A 21,712-nucleotide genomic window follows, 5' to 3' on the forward strand; every position below is an offset into this window, starting at 1 on the left:
CTCGTTTCACACCAGATATGGTGCTGAGTCATAGCTATAACTAAGCACCAGACAACTGACTCGTTTCACACCAGATACGGTGCTTAGTCATAGCTATCATATGACTAAGCACCATATCTGGTGTGAAACGCGTCATAGGCTGTGCAGTTAGTCTGTATTGCCCTGTAATTCTTTGCTATCCATTTTTTAATAAATGTGAACTTTTTTGGAGTGCGGCTATCCAGCGTTCTATTTCTCCTGACTCGTTTTACACCAGATATGGTGCTGAATCATAGCTATGACTAAGCACCAGATACTGACTCGTTTCACACCAGATACGGTGCTGAGTCATAGCTATGACTAAGCACCAGACATCTGACTCATTTCACACCAGATACGGTGCTGAGTCATAGCTATGACTAAGCACCAGACATCTGACTCGTTTCACACCAGATAAGGTGCTTAGCCATAGCTATCACTGACTCGTTTCACACCAGATATGGTGCTTAGTCATAGCTATGACTAAGCACCAGATACTGACTCGTTTCACACCAGATATGGTGCTGAGTCATAGCTATGACTAAGCACCAAATACTGACTCGTTTCACACCAGATACGTTGCTGAGTCATAGCTATGACTAAGCACCAGACAGCTGACTCATTTCACACAAGATAAGGTGCTTAGTCATAGCTATCACTGACTCGTTTCACACCAGATATGGTGCTTAGTCATAGCTATGACTAAGCACCAGATACTCACTCATTTCACACCAGATACGGTGCTGAGTCATAGCTATAACTAAGCACCAGACAGCTGACTCGTTTCACACCAGATACGGTGCTTAGTCATAGCTATCATATGACTAAGCACCATATCTGGTGTGAAATGCGTCATAGGCTGTGCAGTTAGTCTGTATTGCCCTGTAATTCTTTGATATCCATTTTTTAATAAAGGTGAACTTTTTTGGAGTGCGGCTATCCAGCGTTCTATTTCTTCCATTATCTCTGTTGCAAACAGAGCCAGCACCCTGCCTGATTGCGGAGACAGCTGTTCTTAGGAGAGGTGATTACTTGGGAGCGGCGCACTCCCAGAAGATTTAATAGATGGAAAGATGAAAAAATGACTGAAGTTCCACTTTAACCACTTCCCGCCTGCCGTATGCAGAATGTCGGCCGGGAAGTGGTCCTGTTATCCTGACTGGGCGTCATATGACATCCAGCAGGATAACATGCCGGCGCGCCCTTTGGTGGCACGCATCGCGGTGGTCCACGCCACATCTCCGATCATGATAAGAAGCCTCTGTCAGAGGCTTCTTGCCACGTGATCAGCTGTGGGGTATGGGTATCCCCACATGCACTTCAGACGTATAGTGCATTTTAGAAACGCTGCTATATGAAAGCAGCTTTACTGCAGAGGCGGAGTATTTGATCACACTCAGTCCTGGATTGCGGTGTTAATTTGTCAACAAAAATTAACAAAATTAACACTATTTTAGTTGACTAAAATATGACTAAAACTAAAACAATTCAGATGACTAAAATATGACTAAAACTAAAACAATTCAGATGACTAAAATACGACTAAAACTAAAATGCCATTTTAGTCAAAAGACTAAGACTAAAACTAAATAGAAATTTGACGTTGAAATTAACACTGTTGCCCCGGAGGGCCATGGAAAAGCCCACAGTGATTGTGCCCCTGGAAGGGCAGTCCAGGAGTCTCAGGAAAATTTGCAGTGTGATATTTCACTATGATTTTAGTATGGCTCCTCGGTCACAGCACCCTGCCACACTTTATTTTGCAGCTCCTGGGCCTGGGCCTTTTGAATGGGACCAGTGGCGGCTGGTGGTTTTTTGTTTGGGGAGGGAGGGGCAGCAACAAGCACCCCCCACCGCTGTCTGCCAGTCCACTAGCACTTACCCCATTGGCAGTGGGGATCGGCGGGCACACAGCGGCGGGGTGCGGCGGGCACATCGGGCAGGGGATCAGGCTGAGGTGGGCATCTGGCAGTGTCTCCTGTGTCTTCTTCTCTTCTTAGATCATGGCGGCTTCCACCATCCGTCTCCTCCCCTCCTCCTAGGCATCCAATAGAATCACCCGAACTTTCAGTCAAACGGGAAACGATTCCTGATTGGCAGAGAGGCGAATCAGTGTTAGAAAAGCGAATATTCATTTGCTTTTCTAACACCCCTGGGGGGGGCTCCGAGCGCAATGCTCTGCGTTCCAAGTCCACCCTAATTTGAAGCATAGTAGAGCCTATGGCTGCAATCAGGTGCTTCAAAAAAACACCCCCCCCCTTCTGCCGCTGTAAGTCCTGAAAGGGGCCGGACACATGAATAGGGGGTGGGATAGATTAATGCTATGCATGAATATAGGGGGTAGCGTTGGATAGAGGGGGCGGCACCCGTGCCCCCTTAATCACTTGCAGACCGCCTCACGCCAACATATGTCGGCAGAAGCGCTCGTACAGGCAAACTAACATACCTGTATGTGGCCCTTTAAGAGGCGGCCAGCAGGCGCGTGCGCGGCAACCTCCGTGAGTCGCAATCGTCGAACGGGGAGATGCTAATGTAAACAAGCATCTCCCCGTTCTGCCTAGTGACAGTGTCACTGATCTCTGCTCCCTGTGATAGGAAGCAGAGATCAGTGACGTGTCATACACAGCCATGCCCCTCCCACAGTTAGAAACACGCCCCTAGGACACACTTAACCCCTACACTGCCCCCTAGTGGTTAAACCCTTCACTGCCAGTGTCATTTGCACAGGAATCAGTGCATTTGTATAGCACTGATTGCTGTATAAATGACAACGGTCCCAAAAATGTGTCCAAAATGTCAGATGTGTCCGCCATAATGTCGCAGCCACGATAAAAATCGCTGATCGCCGCCATTCCTAGTCAAAAAAAAAAAAAGGATTAATAAAATGAATAAAAATGGCATAAAACTATCCCCTGTATTGTAAACTCTATAACTTTATATTTTTTTGTGCAAACCAATCAATAAACGCTTATTTTTTTACCAAAATATGTAGAAGAATACGTATCGGCCTAAACTGAGGAAAAAAATGTTTTTTTTATATTTTTTTGGGGGATATTTATTATAGCAAAATGTAAAAAATAATGAGTTTTTTTCAAAATTTTCGCTCTTCTTTTTGTTTATAGCGCAAAAAATAAAAACCGGGTGATCAAATACCACCAAAAGAAAGCTCTATCTGTGGGGGGAAAAAAAGGACGTAGATTTTGTTTGGGAGCCACGTCGCGCGACCGCGCAATTGTCAGTTAAAGCGACGCAGTGCCGAATCGCAAAAAAGTGCTCTGGTCGGGAAGGGGGTCAATTCTTCCGGGGCTGAGGAAGAAGGAATTTTTCACTTTCTATCAATTTTTTGTTGAAACGTTTTAAAGAATGCAGCTTGTGACCGGCTGTCAGGTACACAGATAAACGCATAAGGTCGATGACTTGCAAGTCAAAAACGTACATCAAATAAAGAAGTCACAGCAAATGACGGAGATGTTGAAAAGTACATTGATCATATTGCAACAGATTGCAAACATTGCAGATAACAAGAGAGGTAATCAGGACAGGAGGAATTTGCATGCCAAATGTCTCCTTTCCCCCGTTCTTCTTTTTTATGTTCATATGTTTTTGCACAGCACTATATACCTTTACTCACTCCCAACTTGTAGGGTGTAGGTCCTCAGGCTTTCCCTGTAAGTCTTGGGGGGGGGGGGGGAAGGCATGTGTTCTTATAGGCATGTTTTCCCCCTCCCATGGGGTCTCCTTTCGGGGGAGCCCCAAGTAGAACTTTGGTGGACCTTGCCACGGCATGTACCCTGAAGAATGGGGTTCACCTGGCATATCAGCTAGGTAAACCACAAATACCCCCATCAGAAGTCCCGCCCCCCCCCCCAGGGAATCAGGACCAGGGTCCTTTCTCTTTCTCTTCTCTTCACCCTGTGCACTTTTTTTTGGTGCTTCAATTTTTATTTTATTTTTTGCATCTGGAGTTATGAGTTTTGAGTATAAACATGGAACGTGATAGGTCAAATTATGACGTATACAGTGCCTTGCAAAAATATTCACCCCCCCCTTGGCATTTTTCGTGTTTTGTTGCCTCACAACCTGGAATTAATGCGGGAGTCCGCCGGGACTCCGCATTTTTTTTTTTTTTTTTTTTTTAAAGCCAGCAGCTACAAATACTGCAGCTGCTGACTTTTAAAATAGTGACACTTACCTGTCCAGCGCGCCCGCGATGTCGGCACCCGAAGCCGATCTCTAGATCGTCTTGTCGGGTGCTGCCGCCGCCATCTTGGGTATGGGAATCAGGAACTGGAGCCTTTCGGCTTCATTTCCCGGTTCCCTACTGCGCATGCGCGAATCGCGCTGCGCAATAAGGATGGTCCCCGCTGCCTCTGGGATCTGTGTGTTTCCCAGCAGGCAGCGGGGCACTTGCGGAAAGGGGCGTAATCTACGCCCCTTTCCGCAGAGAGCTATCCCGGAAGTGGGTGCAGAATACCTGTACTGTACAGGTATCTGCACCCCCCTCCCCCCTGAAAGGTGCCAATTGTGGCGCCGGAGGGGGGGGGGGGGTTCCGATGAGCGGAGGTCCACTTTAGGGTGGACCTCCACTTTAACATGGATTGTTTGAGGATTTGCATCATTTAATTTACAGAACATGTCCACAACTTTGAAGATTTTTTTTTATTATTGTGAAGGAAACAACAAATAGGACAAAATAACAGAAAAAGTCAATGTGCATAACTATTCACCCCCCTATAGTCAATACCTTGTAGAGTCACCTATCACAGCTCCAAGTCACTTTGGATAAGTCTCTATGATCTTGCCACATCGTACCACTTGGGATTTTTGCCCATTCCTCCTTGCAAAACTGCTCCAGCTCCTTCAAGTTGGATGGTTTGCGCTTGTGAACAGCAATCTTTAAGTCTGACCATAGGTTTTCTATTGGATTGAGGTCTGGACTTTGACTAGGCCATTCCAACACATTTTCATGTTTTCCCCTTAAACCACTCAAGTGTTGGTTTAGCAGTGTGTTTGGGGTCATTGTCCTGCTGGAAGGTGAACCTCCTTCCTAGCCTCAAATCACACACAGAGTGGTACAGGTTTTGCTCAAGAATATCCCTGTATTTAACACCATCCATCTTTCCCTCAACTCTTTCCCAGTCCCGACTGCTGAAAAAAATCCCCACAGCATGATGCTGCCACCACCATGTTTCACAGTGGGGATGGGGTTGTTTGGGTGATGTGATGTGTTGGGTTTGCGCCAGAGATAGCTTTTTCTTTGATGGCCAAAAAGTTCAATTTTAGTCTCATCAGACCAGAGCACCTTCCTCCATGCATTTTGGGAGTCTCCCACATGCCTTTTCCCAAACTGAAAAGTGAAAACTCAAACTCAAAACCTGCCATTTTGTTTTTTGCTGAAAGTAATGTCTTTCTTCTGGCCACTCTGCCATAAAACCCAACTCTATGGAGCGTACGGCTTATTATCGTCCTATGTACAGATACTCCAGTCTCTGCTGTGGAACTCTGCAGCTCCTCCAGGGTTACCTTAGGTCTCTGTGCTGCCTCTCGGATTAATGCCCTCCTTGCCCGGTCCATGAGTTTTGGTGTGCGGCCGTCTCTTGGCAGGTTTGCTGTTGTGATTGTAGATTTGATGGTGCTCCTAGGGATCATCAAAGATTTGGATATTTTTTTTATAACTGAACCCTGACTTGTACTTCTCAACCACATTGTCCCTTACTTGTTTGGAGAGTTCCTTGGTCTTCATGGCAGTGTTTGGTTAGTGGTGCCTCTTGCTTAGGTGTTGCAGCCTCTGGGGCCTTTCAAAAAGGTGTGTCTATGTAATGACAGATCATGTGACACTTAGATTGCACACAGGTGGACATCATTCCACTATTATGTGACTTCTGAAGGTAATTGGTTGCACCAGAGCTTTTTATGGGCTTTATAACAAAGGGGGTGAATAAATATGCACATGCCAATTATTATTTTTTTTATTTCTGAAAAAATAGTTTTATGTATATATTTTTCTAATTTTACTTCACCAACTTAGACTATTGTGCTCTGATCCATCACATATAATTCAGATAAAAAAAAAATTGAACTAAATAAAGGCTGTAATGGGAAAAAATTGGTAAAAAGCCAAGGGGGGTGAATACTTTTGCAAGGCACTGTAGATGACTTAGTGCCCACCCCGACTACTCGGGACCAAGTCCACCACCCTAAATACAAAGTACAATACACATTATTGTAAGCATAACCATTCCACAATGGTTCTATAACAAGGTAGAGTGGTCACAAAATCAACCACCTCTGCAAGAGATGATCAGATAGACAGAAACAATGGGTGGCTTAATAAGCACAATTAATGATGGGGGGAAAGACACCTAGGAGGCACGCTACCTGAGATTACATGAGATCGAAAGCCCCCGCAGCGGTCCTCGTTCACCGCTCCGGCGACCAACATCTCTCCGGGGGGTTACTTCCAGGTAACCGAGTATGATGGCACAGTACAACTGAAGCAACGGCATGTACGTGCCGTTGGTTCAGTTTGCTTAAGTTCGCATGTGCCGATGACGTCGGCAGATGCAAATACAGGGGAAATCTCCTGAACCGTGCAGGTTTAGGAGATATCCTGGGTAGCTACAGGTAAGCCTAATATAGCCTTGCCCAGGACCGTTTTTAAGGCAGGGCATCATTTTTGTGGGGCCCAAAGCAGCTGCCTCATACTTGCCAACTATCCCAGTTAAAATTCCCTTATCCCTTGAAGTTTTAGTCCCGTGCTGTGCCCCGATATCTCAGTGTGAAGATCTGTTACTAATGCTGCCGAGCTTTGCTCTAGATGATTCAGAATTTGCCACATTGTACTGCCTCCTAACTAATCCCACCCCACTGCCACTGATCCAAATGCCCCCTCCCCCAGCGCTGCCAGTGATCCCAGAAGTTCTAGGATTCCTAGGAGTTTTCTGTCTATTGATGTGTCCCCTCACCTCCCCAGTCCATGGTGTGCATGGAGTGGGGAAATGATGTGCTGTAACCTCTAGCAACCAGTCATTGAGCGGTAAGGATATGCAGTAACCTCTAGGAACCAATCAGTGGGTGGTATAGATGTCCAGTAACCTCTAGCAACCAAGCAGTGAGCAGCATTGATGCACAGTAATCTCTAGAAACCAATCAACAAGCAGAAGTCATGTGCTGTAACCTCTATAAAATAAACAGTGACCCATAATGTGTGCTGTAACCTCTAGCAGCCAGTCAGTGAGCGGTAATGATACACTGTAACCTCTGGCAACAAATAGCAATCGTTGCCTGATCTCATTCAGTAAACTGATTTTGAGTCTAGCTGCTATTTATTGTATGTCTCAATGTGGAGAGTGAAATTGCATGTAGGGGGCCCAAGAAAATGTTTGCCCAGGGTCCAATCAATATTAAAGACGGCCCTGGCCTTGCCTGTCATATAAAGTGGTTGTAGGCAGTGATGGGACAAGGTCTTCTAGAGCCCAGGGCGAACATGCCAAACTGCGCCCCCCCCCCCCCCCCCCCCCCCACAGGATGTATGAGTATTATGTGGCAACAAAAATCCTCCTCAACAAAAAACTGAGCACTAATCCTTTTCACTCCCCCAAGCATAATTTTCCCTCCTCCCAGTACAAATCATTCCCCCTGCTGAAATCTCCCCTCCCAGCCCAAATCTTTGCCCCCCATCCACCAAACCCCCCAGCACAAATGCCCCCCCCCCCCCAAGAAAAAAAAATCACCCCTCCTAGCAAAAATTCTCTACCCCAAGAAATTCTCAATTTTTCCTCCCAGTACACATCTTCTCTCCCTCCCCCCCACTGGAACCCCCCCCCCCCCAAATCCTCCCTCTAAGCACAAATCTTCTTCTCTCATTCCCCTTCCCAACACAAAGCCCCCTAAATTAACACTCTTAGCATACCCCCACAAAATTCCCTTCCTAGGACAATACTTACCCTCTTCCACCCTCCAAGTTCCCCCTTCCAACAAAAATCCCCTCCCCCCAATCTCCTTGTGGTGCCCCCACTCACCTCACATGATACCACAGTGCCCAGGGCAGCCGTTCCTTCTGCCCACCCCTTGTCCCGGCCCTGGTTGTAGGTTTACAACCACCTTAAGGAAAGAAGGAAACTGAGACAGAGATAAAGAAAAGGTTGTTAGTACATCCAATATGTACATTAATTGTCAACACATTTGGTTCATACAATAAATTATTTTAATGTTTAAAGTAGTAATAGAAATGACGGGAAGGCCTTTTCTATCTAAAGATGTGGAGCTCAGCTCTGCTCCGGCTCGTTAGGCTCCGTAGAAGGGATCACATTTGACATACTGGTTTGGCCTGAACTGGCACAGTTATTAGAATAAAGCATTGAGGATTATACCGAGTTGGAGGCTGAGACTTAATTACAGCAAATAGTACATCTGTGCAGGTCCGGGAGGATCATTGTTTGCTCTGTTTACCTAAATGTAACCTTCGCTTTCCAAATGTAATTACAGCCTAAAATAGTTGGAAGTGTGCCAACCGTCCTGTCATGGAGGACCTTCATTCATTTTCTTCAGTCACGTGACATAAATACAGAGCCTTGAAAAAGTATTCATACGTTTTCCACATTTTGTCATGTTACAACCAAAAACTTAAATTTATTTTATTGGGATTTTATCTGATAGACAAAGTGGCACATAATTGGGAAATGGAAGGAAAATGATAAATGGTTTTCAAATTTTTTTACAAATAAATATGTGAAAAGTGTGGGGGGTACATTTGTATGGCGCCCCCCGGAGTCAATTCTTTGTAGAACCGCCTTTCGCTGCCATTACAGCTGCAAGTGTTCTTGGGGATGTCTCTACCAGCTTTGCCCATCTAGAAAGGGACATTTTTGCTCATTCTTCTTTGCAAAATATCTCAAGCTCTTTCAGATTGGATGGAGAGCGTCTGTGAACAGCAATTTTCAAGTCTTGGCACAGATTCTCAATGTGATTTAGGTCTGGACTGTGACTGGGCTATTGTAGCATGGAATATGCTTTGATGTAAACCATTCCATTGTAGCTCTGGCTGTATGTTTCGGGTCGTTGTCCTGCTGGAAGGTGAACCTTTACCAGACTCTAAGGCCGCGTACACACGCGGGGACTGTTCGCTCAACTTTGTCCGCTGAACAGTGTTTCAGCGGACAGTCCGCTCGTGTGTGGGCTTCAGCGGACAGTTTCAGCGGACAGTTTGACGAACAAAGTTTTTCGGAAATCCCGAAAAACTGTCCGCTGAAACTTGGTTTGAGCGGACAGTCCGCTCGTGTGTAGGCTTGTTCGTCAAACAAAGTTCCGCGCATGCTCAGAAAGAATTTATACACCGAAGGTTGCATTGCAGTGTATAGGACGTCGTTTTCTAGTCCCGACGTACGTGCCGTTCACGTCATCGCGCACGGTTTCAGCGGACTGTTCATCGTGTGTGGCCATGTCCGTCCATGCTAATTTTGAACGGACTGTCCGCTGAAACTGTTTGACGAACAAAGTTGAGCGAACAGTCCCCGCGTGTGTACGCGGCCTTAGCCCTTGTACACACGGTCGGAGAATCCTTTGGAATGTGTCCTATCGGACCGTGTTGTCGGATAATCCGACTGTGTGTGGTATGCATCGGACTGTTCCCGTCGGAATATCCGTCGGACCAAATTTTCCAACATGTTGGAAATATTTTCCGACCAACTGGTTCGATCGGACATACTCCGATCATGTGTAGAGAATTTCGATCGGACAAAGTGCCACGCATGCTCAGATCAAATTCCTACATCAAAGCTATTGGCTACTAGCCTGAACGTAGTCCCATCGTAACTAAATTACGTCATCACGTTGTGAAAGATCGGATTTTTCGACAACTTTGTCCGACCGTGTGTATGCAACAGTTTCGGACAAGATCCGACGGACAAAATCCGACAGACAAAAAAAGGACGGACAAAATCCGACGGATTTGGTTGTCGAAATCTCCGACCGTGTGTACAGGGGCTAAGAGGTTTTCTTCTAAGATTGCCCTGTATTTGGTTCCATCCATCTTCCCAATCAACTCTGACAAGCTTCCCTGTCCCTGCTGAAGAAAAGTGTCCCCACCACATGATGCTGCCACCACCATGATGGTGTGTTCAGGGTGATGTGCAGTGTTAGTTTTCCCCCACACACAGCGTTTTTGCTTTTAGGCCAAAAAGTTCAATTTTGGTCTCATCTGACCAGAGCACCTTCTTCCCCATGTTTGTTGCAAACAGGACTTCTTAAGCCCCGTACACACGAGAGGACTTATGTCCAACAGACTTCCGAAGGAGTTCTGCCGGAGTTCCGACAGAGTTCTGATGGACTTTTCGAATGAACGGACTTGGCCACACACAATCACACCAAACTCCGACGGATTCGAACGTGATGACGTACGACTGGACTCGAATAAGGAAGTTCATAGCCAGTAGCCAATAGCTGCCCTAGCGTCGGTTTTAGTCCGTCGGAATAGCATACACACGAGCAAATTTTTCGGTAGGAACTGGGTCCGGCGGAGTTCCGTCTGAAAAATTTGAAGCATGTTCCATTTCTAAAGTCTGTCAGACTTTTGCGAATCAAAAGTCCGTTGCAGCCCACACACGATCGCATAGTCTGACGGAATCATTCCGTCGGACTTTGGATGTTGAAAAGTCCGCTCGTGTGTACGCGGCATTATGGATTTCTTTCACCAATGTCTTTCTTCTTGTCACCCTTCCATAACGGGCAGATTTGTGGAGAGAACCACTAATAGTTGTCCACCTGAGCTGTGGATCTCTGCAGCTCCTCCACAGTTACCATGGACCTCTTGGCCGCTTCTCTGATTAACAATCTCCTCCCCTAGTCTATCAGTTTAGGTGGACGGCCATGTCTTGGTAGGTTTGTAGTTGTACCATACTCTTTCCATTTTGAGATGATGGATTGAACAGAGCTCTGTGAGATGTTCAAAGCTTGGGATATTTTTTTATAACCTAACCCTGCTTTACACTTCTCCACAACTTTATCCCTGACCTGTCTGGTGTGTTCCTTGGCCTTCATGATGCTGTTTGTTCACTAGGGTTCTCTAATAAACCTCTGAGGGCTTCACAGAATAGCTGTATTTATACTGAGATTAAAATACACACAGGTGGACTCTATTTACTAATTGGGTGACTTCTGAAGGCAATTGGTTTCGCAAGATTTTAGTTAGCGGTATCAGACTAAAGGGGGCTGAATACAAATGCATGCCACACTTTTCAGATATTTATTTGTAAAAAATGTGAAAAGCATTTATCATTTTCCTTCTACTTTACAATTATGTGCCACTTTGTGTTGGTCTATCACATAAAATCCCAATTAAATACATGTAAGTTTTTGGTTGTAACATGATAAAATGTGGAAAATGTCAAGGGGTATGAATACTTTTTCAAGGCACTGTATATGTTTAGTATTGGGACGCCTGCCTTTACACGCACATTAATTTTAATGGCATCCCAGTCTTAGTCCGTAGGTTTCAATATTGAGCTGTCCTGCCCTTTGCAGCTATAACAGCTTCAACTCTTCTGGGAAGGCCGTCCACAAGGTTTAGGAGTGTGTCTATGGGAATGTTTGACCATTCTTCCAGAAGAGCATTTGTGAGGTCAGACACTGATTTTGGATGAGAAGGCCTGGCTTGCAGTGTCTGCTCTTAATTCATCCCAAAGGTGTTTTATCAGGTTGAGGTCAGGACTCCGTGCAGGCTAGTCAAGTTTCTCCACACCAAACTCGCTCATCCATGTCTTTATGGACTTTGCTTTGTGCACTGGTCATGTTGGTACAGGAAGGGACCATCCCCAGACTGTTCCCACAAAGTTGGGAGCATGAAGTTTTCCAAAATGTCTTGGTATGCAGATGCCGTTAAAAGTTCCCTTCACTGGAACTAAGGTGCCAAGCCCAACCCCTGAAAAACAACCCCACACCATAATCCCTTCTCTACTAAATGATTTGGACCGGTGCACAAAGCAAGGTCCATAACGACACAGATGAGCTACTTTCCATCATTTTCTTTTACCAGGACAAATGGGGAGGATGAATCTCCCCAGCAGGGACCCCAAAAACAAAAAGAGAGGCTAGAAATACGTGAGTGCTGATAAATTCTTTCTGGTGAGTGTTTTGGCACACCACATGGTTGTGATTGATCTTTTGGAACCTTTCTACTTAATAGGATTGATTGGACATGGGACTATTATTTAATATATAGACATTCAGGATATTTTATGTAGCACTGCCTTTTTTTTGTTATTCTGGTAAAAAAGAGAGGCTTACAAGGACCAGGAACTGTGGCTAGTGGACTTTTGAAGACTAAAAGAAGGTCTTATGGGCGGAGGAATCAAAATTTTGAATCTTTGGTTCATCACACGTTTTTTGTACACTAGGCAAAAAGTTGGCGAAAAGATGGTTCCTCCATGTGTGACACTAATGCCGCGTAAACACTATCGGAATTTTAGTCGGAAAATCTCTGATGGTTATTCTGACGGGATTTCGCTCAAGCTGTTTTGCATACACATGGTCACACCAAATTCCGACCGTCAAGAACGCGGTGACGTACAACACGTACGACAGGACTAGAAAAAGGAAGTTCAATAGCCAGTAGCCAATAGCTTCCGTCTCGTAGTTGAATCTGAGCATGCATGAGTTTCTGTGCGTTGGAATTGCATACACACAAACGCATTTTCAAATAGGAACTTTTTCCGTCTGAAAAATTGAGAACCTCCTCTCAATCTTTTGCTGGCCGAAATTCGGCCAGCAAAAGTCCGATGGAGCATACTCACGATCGCATTTTCCGACCAAAAGCTCTCATCGTTTTTTTGCTGGCCGAATTTCCGATAGCGTGTACGTGGCATAACTGAAAAACGCAGAGTAGCAAACATGAAGGTCTGGAGCTCAATCAAGGATCCAGAATTGGGGACTTGTACAGAGTGGCCTGCACCCTAAGGGCCGGTTCACACTGGGGGCGATGCGAGGCGACACGACTTGCCTCGCCGCGACCTGCCGCGACCTCAGCGGCGACTTGCAAATGACTTCTGTATAGAAGTCAATGCAAGTCGCCCCGAGGTCGCCCAAAAGTAGTACAGGAACCTTTTTTCTAAGACGGAGCGACTCGAGTCGCTCCTCTTAGAACGGTTCCATTGTACAGAACGGGGGCGACTTGTCAGATCGCGGCACGGCAAGTCGTGTCGCCTCGTGTCGCCCCCTGTGTGAACCGGCCCTAAACCAAAAGGCCTCCTACAGAAAGAGAAATCACCAGATAAGGTCTTCTTCAGAAACCGACACTTCCAGTAGTGGGAGTCTGCTGATACCCTTTGGGTTGGTTCACACTGGGACGACTTGTCAGGCGACTTAGCCGCCTGACAAGTCGCGCCCCGTTCTGTACAATGGAACCGTTCGAATTGGAGCGACACAAGTCGCTCCGACTTAGAAAAAGGTTCCTGTACGTCTTAGGGGGCGACTTGAGGCAACTTGCATTGACTTCTATAGAGAAGTTGTTTTGCAAGTCGCCGCATCGGTCGTGTCCGAGTCGCCTGAGGCGGTCACGCTGCAAGTCGTGCTGAAGCAGTGTGAACCGGAACTTTGAGTGATCATTGATTCCTCTCGCTGACCTCCACATCACTACAGGAAACTGTGCAGGACACAGTAGTGATGTAGGGTCCACCAGGACAAACCATGGCCCAGGGCAAGGGATCAGGAGATCAGCACTCCCAGATGTCCCACTGAAAGTGTTCCCCTCACATCCTGCTTTGGTGACACATGTCAAATTTTCCTCACTCCATTCAAACAAAAAATGTTGGCTTTTGATACACTTTAATCTTCGTTCTCACTGGCCAAGACATGCAAGAAGGACCTGATTTTCCAAACAAAAAAAACTCCTCGGCGTAAGCGGATGGCCTCTCATTCATATGTCTGTCATCCATCCCTCCTCCTTCCAGTTTCCTCGGGTTCCTCCCTCTCATTGTGATGGTTCAATGCCTATCCGCTGGCAGCCGATAGATAAACCCAAGATCAATAGGAAGCCATTATCCTCAGGAAGCCTGTGATCTCTGGGCTCTCTTCTCATTAGAAAGCAATTAAACTGATGGAGATGGAGCCTTGGCTGCAGGCCTGAGCTGCCAGTGCCAGGGGCCATTGATGAGCAGCATTAGGCAGCTCTGTGCATCACGAGAAGGAAATACCAGAAGCTTCTGCATCATCATATCATGGAGGTCCCGAGTCAGAATACCTCAGCCATTATAAAGTCTGGGCAGGGGGTCTCGCTCCTTGGTAGTGTGCAGCAGCTGCGGGCCCTGTGTATGAGTCCTAAAAGATGTTCATACTTTCCAGATCACTTCATGTAGCAGGAGTTCCAGTGTGAGCAAGACATAAGGATGTCAGAATGGGCCATGTAGTGGTCAGAATTAAGTTTGTTGATACTGAAAGAGAAGAGTACAGCAGTGTGGGGCCATGATTTTTTCTTTTGTTTATATCTGCTTAGGACGGATTCTACTTCACTTCCTGTTCCAGTGATCATACAGGAAGTGAGGGAAAATCTCTCCCATAGGGTGATGTGAGGTCTTTTGATTTGTTTATGTTTGCTTTGCTCAGATTCTACCTCACTTCCTGTCCTGGTGAACATACAGGAAGTAAGAGGAAATCTCTCTACGGGGTCCTGTGGGGTCATTTGTTTTGTTTATGTCTGCATCGGACGGATTCTACCTGACTTCCTGTCCCAGTGATCATACAGGAAGTGAGGGGAAATCTATCCACATGGTCATGTGGGGGTCTTTTATTTTGTTTATGTCGGAGTTGGATGGATTCTACTTTACTTCCTGTCCCAGTGATCATACAGGAAGTAGGGACAAATCCCTTCAGTGGGGTCTTTTGTTTTGTTTATGTCTGTGTTGGACGGATTCTACCTCACTTCTTGTCCCAGTGATAATACAGGAATTAGAGGGAAATCTCTCTAGTGGGATCATGTGGGGACCTCTGTTTGTTTATGCCTGCATTGGATGGGTTCTACTTCACTTCCTGTCCCAGCGACCATACAGGAATTGGGGGGGGGGGGGGGAATCTCTCCAGTGGGGTGTTTTGTTTATGTCCTCGTTGGATGGATGCTACCTAGGGTTGCCACTTTTTATTCAAGGAAAACCCAAACACTTTAGCGGCACACAGCAAATATTATTTTTTTTTTTTCATATACACTATAGGACAGTGATGGCGAACCTTGGCACCCCAGATGTTTTGAAACTACATTTCCCATGATGCTCCTGCACTCTGCAGTGTAGTTGAGCATCATGGGAAATGTAGTTCCAAAACATCTGGGGTGCCAAGGTTCGCCATCACTGCTATAGGATAACAGACCTGGGACACCTTTGGGTGCTCCAAAGAGAATAGTAATGTGGCTCCCATAGTGCCCCCTCACCCTCCTGTCAGGCTCTGTTCCAAGCTGAATTAATGTGTGAATAATATGTCTGGATTCAGGGGGACTGAAACCCGGTCACATGATTCAAAACTCAGACTGTCCGTGTGAATACCAGATAGGTGGCAACCCTAATGCTACCCCACTTCCTGTCCCAGTAATCATACAGGAAATGAGGGGAAATTCTATCCAGTGGGGTCATGTAGAGTCTTGTTTTGTTTATGCCTGTGTTGACCAGATTCTACCTCACTTCCTAGCCCAGTGATCATACAGGAAATGAGGGGAAATCTCTCCTGTGGGGTAATTTCCCAGTGATGATTCAGGAAGTGGGCGAAATCTCCTCAGTGGGGTATTTTGTTTTGTTTATGTCTGTGATGGTGATGGATGGATTCTACCTCACTTCCTGTTCCAAAGATCATACAGGATGTGGGGAGAATTGTCTCCAGTAGGGTCTTTTGTTTTCTTTATGTCTGCGATGGATGGATTCTACCTCACTTCCTGTTCCAAAGATCATACAGGAAGTGGGGAGAAATCTCTCCAGTAGGGACTTTTGTTTTGTTTATGTTTGCGTTAAAGGGATTATACCTCACATTAGGGTTGCCACCTCATCCTTTTAAACCTGAACATATATCAATTACACAGGTTCTGGGGCTAATTTAATGCAGATAAGGCACCAAGTGAGTTTAATTACCACCTTAATCAGCCACAGAAACTGTGGAATTCATAGGTGTTCGGTTTTAAAGGGATGAGGTGGCAATTCTACCTCACTTCCAAAAGATTCCAAAGATCATACAGGAAGGGGGGAGAAATCTCTCCAATATGGTCTTTTGTTTTGTTTATGTCTGTGTTGGGTGGATTCTACCTCACACATCCTGTCCCACTGATCATACAGGAAGTTAGGGAAATCTCTTCAGCGGGGTCTTTTGTTTTGTTTATGTCTGGATTGGATGGATTCTACCTCACATCCTGTCCCAATGATCATACAGGATGTTGGGGGGAAATCTCTTCAGTGGGGTCTTTTGTTTTTTTTTATGTCTGCGTTGGACAAATGCTACCTTACATTTAGTCCCAATGATCATTCAAGAAGTGAGGGGAAATCTCTTCAGTGGGGTCTTTTGTTTTTTTTTATGTCTGGGTTGGACGGATTCTACCTCATATTCTGTCCCAATGATCATACAGGAAGTGGGGGGAAATCTCTCCAATGTGGTCTTTTGTTTTGTTTATGTCTGTGTTGGATGGATTCTACCTCACATCCTGTCCCAATGAGCATACAGAAAGTGAGGGAAATCTCTCCAGTAGGGTCTTTTGTTTTGTTTATGTCTGGGTTGGATGGATTCTACCTCACTTCCTGTCCCAATGATCATACAGGAAGTGAGGGGAAATCTTTCCAGTGAGGTCTTTTGTTTTGTTTATGTCTACGTTGCACAGATTCTACCTCACATCCTGTCCCAATGATCATTCAAGACGTGAGGGGAAATCTCTCCAGTGGGGTCTTTTGTTTTGTTTATGTCTGGGTTGGACGGATTCTACCTCACATCCTGTCCCAATGATCATTCAAGACGTGAGGGGAAATCTCTCCAGTGGGGTCTTTTGTTTTGTTTATGTCTGGGTTGGATGGATTCTACCTCACATCCTGTCCCAATGCTCATAGAGGAAGTGAGGGGAACTCTCTCTCCAGTGGGCTCTTTTGTTTATGTCTGCTGCTTAGGACTTATACTACCTCACTTAATGTCCCAATGACAATAGAGGAAGTGGGGGGAAATCTCTAGTGGAAGTGGGGGTCATGGACCACCGTAAAACGTGACAGAGGTCCACACCCATCTCCACTTCATCCATATCTAACAAAAAAATGGAGCTTTTGTGAACATGAAAATGTACATCATCATCCGGACTATATTTTGAACACAAGTTCCGCTATGAATCTTTCATCGGCTGGAATATGTGTTTGAGGCCATACAGAACTTTGGTTGCCGTGCCCCCATCATGGCTGCCATTGCACCTCCCCCTCCCTTTTTTCTGTCACCTTTTCGTATTTCTGACATTAATAAGCCGTAGATGGATGATGTGATCGGGGGGCGTGTGGTAGAAACGTACACACAGTTCAGTGCCAGGCCTTGGTTGCCATGGCAACACAGGAGGGAATCATGAGCCGTTCCTGGAGATCCATCCACAGGGGCGGTTGCCAGGCTGCGGCGTGGAAAGCAGGACATGAGCGAGATGCAACCCGGCGCACCGATTAACCCTGCGAATACCCTGTCAGACTCCGCGCTGATGGCGGTATATCACTGAGAATTATTCCAGATGAGCTCAGCTGGGAGCGCCGGGGAGGAACGCGTTACGTAATCCCTGCCGCCCCAGTGATGTGTAAATATGAATTATTCAGACAGTGCGAACTGTTTCAACCCATTAACGCAGGAGATAAAAGTATTTTCTGATACGGGAGCTGCTTCAACGCTAATAATTCAAAAGCTGCATACTTTTGAGAATGGTGAAACAAGCAAAATTACGTTTTGGATGGATTGTCATAGACGCGGGGCTGGATTCATCATTAACATTTGTGTGTTGCGGGAAACGCACGCAGAATTGCGAGCTTTCAGAAATGCTCAGACATTGCGGCAGTGTCATTAATTCTTGATGGCATCCCCATCCATCTAGCAACATGCATGCTTTCGCAAAAATGCATGGTAAGAAATTGCCAAGCGTTTTAGCGTGGGGCAATTTTCAATTTTTTTGATGCATTGGGCAGCCCATGAAATCAATGAGCTGCCCTAAGTTTGACGCACATGTGTGTGTGGTCCATCACACCTGTATAGGTGCGAACGGAGCCTTATGCCCCGTACACACAAACGGAATTTCCGTCTGAAAAATCTTGGATGGTTTTTCCGCCGGAATTTCGCTCAAGCTTGGCTTGCATACACACGGTCACACAAAAGTTCTCTGAACTTTCGACCCTCAAGACCACAGTGATGTACAACACTACGACGAGCCGAGAAAATGAAGTTCAAAGTTTCCGAGCGTGCGTTGAATTGTTTCTGAGCATGCGTAGGAATTTTGCGTGTCGGAATTGCTACAGACGATCGGAATTCTGACAGGAACTTTTTCCGCCAGCAAAAATCCAGTGGAGTATACACACGGTCGGAATTTCCGACAAAAAGCTCACATCGGATGTTTGCTGTCAGAATTTCAGATCGTGTGTACGGGGCATTAGGGTTCATTTACACATGCAGTCAGGGGGTAATAAAACCTTGTGGTTTTACTGCCCCCACCCCAACCACGTGACCTATACAGGTCTATGGGGTCACCCTGCAACCATGTGCAATGCGCGCAATTGCGGCATGTTAGTGGGGTATTTACAGGGTTAATTCAGGTGGTGATGAAGCAACATATCACCTCCTCACCACCTATCAATCTGTAGATTGCTTTTCTGAGGTATGGAAAAGCTATAAAGGTATGAAAAAGAAGAAAGTAAAAAAAAAGAGAGGCGGGGGGTTCGTATAAAGAGATGACCCCGGCAGATGGGTGTTGGGTGGGTGGTGGAAATCTGGCTTGGTATAGAAGGGCGGCCAGATCGTTCACCTGATTCTAACAGCAGGGATTGCAGAAACCCGTGGCAGCCAATCAGAATTCACTGTTCGTTTTTGGCCTCCAATTAACTAAAAGAAGTTTTGTTTCTTTTTGGATGCGCATTGCACTTTGCCTTGCTAGATAATGCATATAATATATAACAGATGTTTTATTTCAGATTCGCTTAATAGACGTCAGTCAATTAAAAGTTCCAATTTTTATTTAAAGTTTTTTTTCATGAAAACGATAGATCCCGTAATAAAGGTTACTTTGTGATATAATGATATAAAAGTGCAGCTTGCTCTGCATTCATCATTGCTCCGCTCTCTTCCTCCAGGTGGACGCTCTCCGGGTTTTTGTCCGCTCCGATTCCGATGATCTGGAGTTCCCCGTCCTCTTCGTAGTTCGCCAGCAGAAGGCGGTACTGTCATGGCAGGTCCCGCTCGCCTTCAGAGGATAGTAAGTGTCTTCTCTTAGAGGAACGCTCCACATAACGTGAGCTTCCTATCCTGGGATGTTTCACTTGATGCAGACCCCTCCATCCCCCCATACTCCCCGGTCCCACTGCAACCGCTTCCCCCACCCCCCCAGGCTCCCTGTACTACCTGCAGTTTTCCCTGCAGCCTCTTGTCACACAGGAATTATACTACTTTCCCAAGCTTCCTGTCCCCCCGACCCCTGGAAGCCTCCTCTCCCAGATCACTGTCCCTCCTGTAGCTTCCTCTTCCAGATCCCTGTCCTCCTGCAACCTCCTCCTCCAGATCGCTGTCCCCCTGCAACCTCCTCCTCCAGATCGCTGTCCCCCTGCAACCTCCTCCTCCAGATCGCTGTCCCCCTGCAACCTCCTCCTCCAGATCGCTGTCCCCCTGCAACCTCCTCCTCCAGATTGCTGTCCCCTTGCAACCTCCTCCTCCAGATCGCTGTCCTCCTGCAACCTCCTTCTCCAGATCGCTGTCCTCCTGTAACCTCCTTCTCCAGATCGCTGTCCCCCTGTAACCTCCTCCTCCTGATCGCTGTCCCCCTGTAACCTCCTCCTCCAGATCGCTGTCCCCCTGTAACCTCCTCCTCCAGATCGCTGTCCCCCTGTAACCTCCTCCTCCAGATCGCTGTCCCCCGTAACATCCTTCTCCAGATCGCTGTCCCCCTGTAACCTCCTCCTCCAGATCGCTTTCCCCCTGTAACCTCCTCCACCAGATCGCTGTCCCCCTGTAACCTCCTCCTCCAGATTGCTGTCCCCCTGCAGTCTCCTCCCCCAGTTCCCTGTCCCCCTGCAGACTTTTCCCCCAGATCGCTATCCCCCTGTAACCTCCTCCTCCAGATCTCTGTCCCCCTGTAACCTCCTCTTCCAGATCCCTGTCCCCCTGCAGTCTCCTCCCCCAGATGCTTGTCCCCCCCCGCAGCCTCCTCCCCCAGATCCCTGTCCCCCTGCAGTCTCCTCCCCCAGATGCTTGTCCCCCCCCGCAGCCTCCTCCCCCAGATCCCTGTCCCCCCCCTGCAGCCTCCCCACCCCCAGATTCCTGTCTACCTGTAGCCTCCTCTCCCAAATCCCCACCCCCCTCTGCAGCTTCCCCACCCCCAGATCCCTGTCCCCCCTGAAGCGTCCCCCCCGCAGCCTCCCCACCTCCCAGATCCCTGTTCCCCTGCAGCCTCCCCATCCAGATCCCTTTCCCCCTGAAGTCTCCTACCCCAAATCCCTATCCCCCTGCAGGCTCCACTCCCATATCCCTGTCCCCCCTGCAGCCTCCACTCCCAGATTCCTATTCCCCGTGCAGCCTCCACTCCCAGATCCCTATCCCCCCTGCAGCCTCCACTCCCAGATCCCTATCCCCCCTGCAGCCTCCACTCCCAGATCCCTATCCCCCCTGCAGCCTCCACTCCCAGATCCCTGTCCCCTCTGCAGCCTCCTCCCCCAGATCCCTGTCCCCCCTGCAGCCTCCTCCCCCAGATCCCTGTCCCCCCTGCAGCCTCCACTCCCAGATCCCTGTCCCCCCTGCAGCCTCCACTCCCAGATCCCTGTCCCCTCTGCAGCCTCCTCCCCAGATCCCTGTCCCCCCTGCAGCCTCCACTCCCAGATCCCTGTCCCCTCTGCAGCCTCCTCCCCAGATCCCTGTCCCCCCTGCAGCCTCCACTCCCAGATCCCTTTACCCTCTGCAGCCTCCTCCCCCAGATCCCTGTCTCCAATGCAGCCCCTTCCCCCCGCCTAAGTGTTCTGTTCAACCCAATTTACTCTGTAACACTGAAAATGTTTCCTCAGTCATCCAAGTGTCTTTGTCATATTCTAATGAATGTTGGGAATAAACTCTGTATAGACCAGTTAACCCACCAATCACAATACAGGACCTCTAAAAAGAGTGGGCGGGATCAAAATTGACACTTACAGGAGAAGTCAAGATTTGCATATAACTTCAGCTTCCTTTATCTCTGAGCATTATGTCGTCACACCCCCCCCCCCCCCCCAGGTTTGTACATCCCCGGTTTCAGTTGCATGTATCTGTGACATTTCATCTCTCTCTCTAGTTATCAGATGACGTACACCTACCAGGACGTCAGCCGCACGCTGTGCCCCCACGACCCCGAGGGCCAGGCTCCGCCCTCCGAACAGCTTATGTACATCGACATTGCCTCAATGGCGCCCTCCAGAGTGCAGTACGAGCTCATCGTCACCCGGCTGCTCAACTTCGAACTACTGTAAGTAGTAGATTGCGTTACATTCAGCTCAAT

At 47.2% G+C, this 21,712-nt stretch overlaps 1 protein-coding gene across 2 annotated transcripts in view; it reads left to right on the top strand.

Moving 5' to 3' along the window:
* SIDT1 (SID1 transmembrane family member 1) overlaps nucleotides 1-21,712 on the top strand; it is a 146,259-nt gene that overhangs the window by 54,335 nt on the left and 70,212 nt on the right. For both annotated transcript variants that reach the window (XM_077479648.1, XM_077479649.1), the window contains exons 3-4: nucleotides 19,329-19,450; nucleotides 21,509-21,679. In XM_077479648.1, the coding sequence (XP_077335774.1) occupies nucleotides 19,329-19,450; nucleotides 21,509-21,679 (293 nt within the window). The remainder of the gene's footprint in view (nucleotides 1-19,328; nucleotides 19,451-21,508; nucleotides 21,680-21,712) is intronic.

This window comes from Lithobates pipiens, unplaced genomic scaffold (genome assembly GCF_037356315.1).
Source record: "Lithobates pipiens isolate NorthernLeopardFrog02 unplaced genomic scaffold, aLitPip1_a1.2 Scaffold_16, whole genome shotgun sequence".
In the NCBI taxonomy this organism is placed as follows: Eukaryota; Metazoa; Chordata; class Amphibia; order Anura; family Ranidae; genus Lithobates; species Lithobates pipiens.